Source organism: Microtus oregoni, unplaced genomic scaffold (genome assembly GCF_018167655.1).
Source record: "Microtus oregoni isolate MIOR12 unplaced genomic scaffold, Mior012 000008F_ref0000371, whole genome shotgun sequence".
In the NCBI taxonomy this organism is placed as follows: Eukaryota; Metazoa; Chordata; class Mammalia; order Rodentia; family Cricetidae; genus Microtus; species Microtus oregoni.
The window spans coordinates 52,050,645-52,057,570 of NW_024543067.1; the positions used below are offsets into that span (position 1 = coordinate 52,050,645).

Sequence of the window (6,926 nt, forward strand, 5' to 3'; positions counted from 1 at the left end):
ACAGCTTTAAGATAAGGTCAGTCCTCCAGGGGCCCACAGATATTCTCCAGATAAGGGCAGGTAAAGAGCAGGAAGTCTCACTGGGAATGGGAAGGGTGTCCTGATGGCTTTGAGATTGTAAAAATCTGCCAGACCATGATAGACTTGTGACCTCTGATTAGCAAGGCCTTCCAGAAAAGTTACCCATTCTTATGGTGCTGGGTAAGCACAGCTGAATTTTGTCTATGAACCTGGTTTTGAGGGTTTTGGAAATAACACATAGTCTCTGTGTGCATTTGACTTCATCAGTGGTGCTTTCATTTTCCTGACTCCATCAGTGGGACAGGGAAAACAGACCCAGAACAAAGCCTGTTTTCCTATAATGCTTTCCTTCCATGACCCTATAGTTTTTCTTGTCTTTCTATCTGACCCCCAAAAAGATTATTACAGTCTGCATGGAAGATGAACCCCAATCTGCAATTTGGGTTGCAGTGATTTATTGAGCAATTAATTATATCCCACTCAAAAAGGATCAGGGAATTTAAAATCTGGATGTAGAGGCTAAAGGTAACAGTTTCCTTCTATGTGGGGAGTCATAGCCTAGTGTGTGTAGTTCCCTCTAGTCTTCTCAACCACCCAGTCTCAAAATTCTTTTGATACCACAACTATTAATCCCCATTGGTAAGTTAGTGAAATAAATATGCAGACAAGAATCCAGAAGTAATTGAATCACAGCCCAGGGGTGTGGAAGTGAGCAGGTATAGTGAAGCACGTAGGATCTGTGCTTTCCCCAGGCTATCTGCTCAGGGATCCCATTGGCTTCTCTTCTAGCCTGAGCTCATATATAAGCATGCACTGTTGAGGCTGAGCTTTGAGTGCCCTGTCCTGCTCTCTGCTGCTCTCTTAACCTGGGATCCCACTGCCATGGGGAAGCACTTCCTGCTGCTCCTGCTGGGCCTCTCCCTAGTGGTGGGCTTCCTGCAAGGTGAGATCCTGGCAGATGTAAGATGCCATTGCTAGTGGGTAGACATCCATGGAAGGGTATTGGGTTTGGGAGGCCAGGAATAAGATGTAGGACCTGATTACTTTTATACATGGACCCCACTGCCTTTGGCTCCATTTCCTCACCTCTCCATCCTTCCCTTCCCTCTCTTGTACACAGTATGGGCTTCTCCTATTCCTCCTCCTCTTCGTCGTGCCTCTGCTCCTGGTGTCCTTTCTCCTGGTTGTTTGGTTCACCTCTTTGTTCTTAGCAAACATCATTCTCATTTCCTCCAACTTACCCGTGTAAAGACCTAAAATTATATTGGAAATCATGTAAGGAAGGTTGATGGCAGGATGGAGATAAGAAAGTAATGGGAACACTTGTCTGCTCATAGGAGGTAGACTCAAGCTCCCTACGCCAGAACTTTGATCTTCTTCCTCACAACCCAGTCCATTTACAGTATTTGAAGTGGAGAAACTTGGCTCTTCTCAAATCCTTCCTAGGGTCTAAGGTCGTGGGCTACCCTTTAGAGGTCAGTTCCTCCTACATCCAGCTCTTTCCTTTGTTTCTTCTTCATTAATGATAGCAATAGGCTTAGCTCCTGCCCAATGCTTGACGGGGTGCTCCGAATGAACCTCTTATATTTGGTTTTGTCTTTTCAGCTCTGACATGCTTGCAGTGTGACATGCTAAACTCTGATGGAGAGTGTGAGAAAGGAGAAAGCACGTGTGAGGCTAAAGACGACCAGGAATGTGGCATACTGGTAGTGTCTAAAGGTATGTCAAGATTGGGGAGATCCTGGGTGACCATGTCTGCTGTTTAGGCATGAATGAGCCCTCTTTACACTCCTGAGGAAAAAGCAGAAACTGTGGAAGGCTGTGTTTCTGTGTAAATTCAGAAGAATTCTTTCCATTTGGTACTGGTTGTCTACCCTTCTTTGCCAGATGAAGATACTTTTTTAAGTGGGGTCTCTGCATGGCCTTTATAGCTTTCTGGAAAACATATTCAAGGGTGTGAGGATTTGAACTGAAAAATTCCAGCAAGTAATTTGGGAATGGGAGGCATGGCTGCAAGCCAGATTACAGAATAATAGGTGATAACTATAATCACCTCAGTGTGGCTGGCATTCTTTTCACCAGGGAGCCTGATTCTCCTTATTTTCTGAGACTCTGAATTTACAAATATTTAGGGCTAACCATTGTTATTTTTCTTGCACAGGTTATGATATCCTGTTTGGGCAGCAGGATTGCTCTTCTAATTGTTTAAATAAGACTTTCACCCATGATGACCTCACACTGGACTTTACATGTTGCAACGATCGATCTTTATGTAATGAGTTTTAGAGGCTGGGCCTTTCCTTGCCCTGATCTGCTGCAGGTGAGTCCTTATTCCTTCCCTGTGCTCTCAAGGCTCATGAGCCTGAACCATCTATTCCCTGCACTGCCCAAGCCCTGACACCTGCCTGGATCAGCATCAGCTTTTGATGGGTCAATAGTTTATTTGGGAATAGAGCAATGCTCTCTGCTCCCCATCTCCCAACTACTTCTTCCTTTCAGATTTTTTTCCTTCCTTTTCTTCATCCATCCTTCAATCACTAACGGATATTTGCCAAACTTTCCCCTATTCATGTCATTTTTATTTTTATCAACAGTGGTTTAATATTAGTGAATATTACAGAGCTCACATCCCTTTGTGAACCTTCAGGTTAGTGGTACCTCTTCTGCAAAGGTTCTAGCAGACATTACTTCCAGTATCTCACTCCATTCTTATTCACTGAATGGAAGACATATGCTATCTGGTTTCTCACTGCTGTGACCTGAGTAAAATAATATAATGGAGTGATGATCAAGTTTAGTTCATGATTTTAGAAATTTTCATCATGTTGGAGAGGATGTAGAGGACCAGAGCTATTCACATCATGCATGTAGGATTCATAGCTGAGCAGAGACCCGGACGGGATACACCCTCCAAGCCCTCAGCCCATGTTTTCTCCATTTTAGTCTGTAACTATTTTATAATGTACACGAAATTTAAATGTATTTATTGCTTCAATAGATTAATTAGGTCAGAGACTTCATATCCTAACCATGTCTAGAAGTGTGACCGACACACCCAGAGCAGTGTTTGAGGAATCTCTTAGTTATCCTCCATACAGTCAAGTTTACAGTTAAGATTAAGTCACTTCAACACCACAGCATCCAAGTCTAGTTTGTGTATGCACGGAACGATGGCCCAGTTTAGCTTAATTCCTAGTAAATTACATAAGTTTGAAGTTGACGTTATTTGCTGTAGTAATAGGGGCGGTTTGCATATTTATTTTTTTATTTTTCTAGCACACTGCATACTATCCTTAGAAATCACAGAAAGTACTGTGTGAAGAAACATGTCTAGTAATCCCATCTCACCCTGCAAAGACACAGCTTGTTTACCTGTTCAGGCATATATTTCTAAGTTTAAACATCATTAGTAAGTTATGATGTGCATTTACATGTGTTTACGTATGAATATTTATATACTTGTAAATATTATAAGTCATTCTAAACTTGTTTTTCAGTGCTGTTCATTGAATCCTGGCTCTGGACCATGGGAGCAAGTATTCTGCTGCTGACCTTGTCTTGAACCCTATGACTTGGTCTGTCCGTCATTTGCCTTAGATGTTTTTCGTAGTCTAAATGTATCTTACTGTATTATATTGAATATGCTGTCATTCTTGTGTGCCTTTAAAAGTGTAATTTGTTAATTCTATATAGTTGTCTAGATTACTTTCAATTATAAAATACTTGTGTTTTTTATTTTTTATTTTTTTTTGCATGTTTCTGTCTTGACATACCATGACACACTTGTGTAGTCCAAGGTAAACCTACAGGAGTCAGGACTCTCCTTCTGCCTTGTTGGTTTTGAAGACTGAATTTAATTACTCAGATTTATTGGTCAATGCACTCACACCCTGTGTCATGTTATCTCTCCTCAAGTTTAAAATCATATGATTAGGGGACTTGTGAATAAAGTTGTTTGTTACTAAGCCTGATGACCTGAGTTCAGTTTCTGGGACCCACATCATAGAAGGAGAAAATGGGTTTATACAAGTTCTTCTCTGACCTCCACATTGCTGACTATTGCAGGACACACACACACACACACACACACACACACAAACAGCAAAACAGACAGTCTGATACACAAAGAATGCAGTGAAAAATAATAGAAATATAACATTATTTATTTATCCCTTTCCACATTCCATCCTCTACCCTACCCTTCCATCCTCCCCCCCATTTAAACCTTTCTGTACCATTGTTCTCTTTAACCCTTGATACCACACTGCACTATAACTTTCTTCCCTTGAAGTCTCCCTCTCCCATGGCCCTTTGGTAGTTTCCTGATATTTGTGGGTATTTCAAATGGAGTGCACATGTCTAAAATATCAGAGCTAACACCCACAAAGGACAAATTAAATACCAAGGAAATAAATCTACCAATCAACAAATGGGTAAAGGAAATGAATAGATAGTATGCAAAAAGGAGGAGGAGAAAGAGGAGGAAAGAAAGGAAGAAGCACAAATGGCCAATAACCTATTTAAAAGTGTTGAAGACTAGGGAGGGCTCTTCCTAGGAACCTGCAATAGAATAAATAGTTATGGAATGTGAGGACCAAACAAGGACAAGGAGGGAAGTGTTGGTCAGGGAGGGAATTCTGGGAGTGACAGCTAAAGCTAAGGGTCATTTGAGTGGTCACATGGAAATCTAATACAGTAGAAATTTCCCAGAATATATACATATGTGAACATTAGCTAAATGAAATTATTAAATAATGGGGGAGACAAAGCACCAACTGTACATTTCTCATCACCAACTGAAGCTTCCAGTACTGGTAAAGGGTTGCATCTAATTGAGTTGTTAGATAAAGGAGTCCCATGGTATAGTGGTTTGGATAAAAATTGCTCTCATGCTCTCTTTGTCCATTTTCCTTCTCAAGAGGCAGCTTCTCCTTTCCCCCTTCCCCTTCTTTCTTCTCTCTCTCTCTTTCTCTCTCCTCCATAATTCCTTTAACTTTACACCCTTTCCAATACCCACTAAATAAACTCTATGTTCCTGCCAAATGGCCCTTTCAGGCTCATAGAGAAGAGCACTATTAGGAGGTGTGACTTTGTTGGAGTTGGTGTGGCCATTGAGGAAGTATGTCACTGGGGGTGGGCTTGGAAGTTTCAAATGCTCAAGCCAGGCCCAGTGTCACTCTTTTTCAGGATCTAAAGAGATGATCATGTGGTTTTGTCTTTCAGTTTGTTTATATGGTGGATTATATTGACAGATTTTCATATGTTGAACCATCCCTGCATCTCTGGGATGAAGCCAACTTCAATGTGGTGAATGGATTTTTAGTGTATTCTTGGATTTGGCTTGCCAGTATTTTGTTAAGTATTTTTGCATTGATACTCCTGAGTAATATTGGTCTATAATTCTCTTTCTTAGTTATATCTTTGAGTGGTTTGAGTATCAGGGTAGCTGTAGCCTCATAAAAAGAGTTTGGTAATGTTTCATCATGAAAACTAAAAAAAAAAAAAAAACAATCAAACAAGTGAAAGAAACAGATCAAGACTAGAAAACTGAAATAAGGCCCATAAAAAAAACCTAAACTGAGGGAAATTTGGAAATGAAAAATCTCAGTAAGCCATTCAGAGCTACAGATACAAGCATAAACAATAGAATACAATAGGTGGAAGAGAGAATCTCAAGAGTTGAAGACACAATAGAAAAAATAGATTCACCAGTCAAAGAAAATGCTAAATCCAACACATTCTTAACATGAAATATCCAGAAAATATGGGACACAATGAAAAGACTCAGTGTAAAAAGAATAGGAATTGAAGAAAGAGAAGTCCATCTTGAAGACATAGAAAACATTCTCAACAAAATCATAGAAGAAAAATTTCCCAACCTAAAGAAGGACATGTCTATGAAAATACAAAAACCTTATTGAACACCAAATAGACTAGACCAAAAGAAAGTCACCTAATTCCATACTAATCAAAACTCTAAACATACAGAATAAAGAAAGAATATTAAGAGCTGCAAAGGAAAAAGGCCAAGTAAGATATAAAGTCAGTCCTATTAGAATTACACCTGACTTCTCAATAGAAACGATAAAGCCAGAAAGTCCTGGTCCAGCATTATGCAGTACTAAGAGACCATGGATGCCATCCTAGACTACTTTACCCAGCAAAGCTTTCAATCAACATAGATGGAGAAAAAAATATTCCATGTTAAAACCAGATTTAATCAATACATATCCACAAATACAGCCCTACAAAAATCAGTAGAAGAAAAACTCCAATCCAAAGAAATTAGTTACACTCACAGAAACACAGGCATAATAATTCCACACTAGCAAATCCCAAAGAAGAGAAAAATATGCACAGCAACCACAACAACAATAACAAAAGAAAAATAACAAAACTAGAAATTATTGGTATTTAATATTCATTAATATCAATGGACTCTATTTACCTATAAAAAGACACAGGCTAAGAGATTGGATATAAAAACAGAATCCATCCTTACACCATATACAAAGAGCATACCTCAACTAGAAAGACAGACATTACCTCAGCGTAAAGGGTTTGGAAAAGATTTTACAATCAAGTAGAACTAAGAAAAAAAAATGGTGTAGCTATCCTAATATCTAACAAAGTAGACTCCAAACTAAAATTAGTCAAAAGAGTTGAAGAAGATCATTTCATATTGATGTGGGATGTCCTTATGGATATGTGTTGCTTTTATTGGTTGATGAATAGAGCAACTACATGACATCTCCATGACTCATCCTACTCTTTATCTCTTTGTAATTCAGGCCTGGCTTTTCTCTGCTAAGTTAAACAGCTTTATTTATCAACCAATAGAAGCAACACATAAAAGAGCATCCCATATCATCTCCTCTTTTCTGTATAATTAAAATGGAAATCTT

At 39.2% G+C, this 6,926-nt stretch overlaps 1 protein-coding gene across 1 annotated transcript; it reads left to right on the forward strand.

Annotated features, from left to right (window-relative positions):
- The first annotated feature begins 903 nt into the window (after nucleotides 1-903).
- On the forward strand, nucleotides 904-2,307 carry LOC121451433 (prostate and testis expressed protein 14-like). Its single transcript, XM_041656881.1, has 3 exons — nucleotides 904-964; nucleotides 1,627-1,740; nucleotides 2,183-2,307. Exons 1-3 carry the CDS (start codon nucleotides 904-906, stop codon nucleotides 2,305-2,307), a joined length of 300 nt encoding a protein of 99 aa, XP_041512815.1.
- The last annotated feature ends 4,619 nt before the right edge of the window (nucleotides 2,308-6,926 follow it).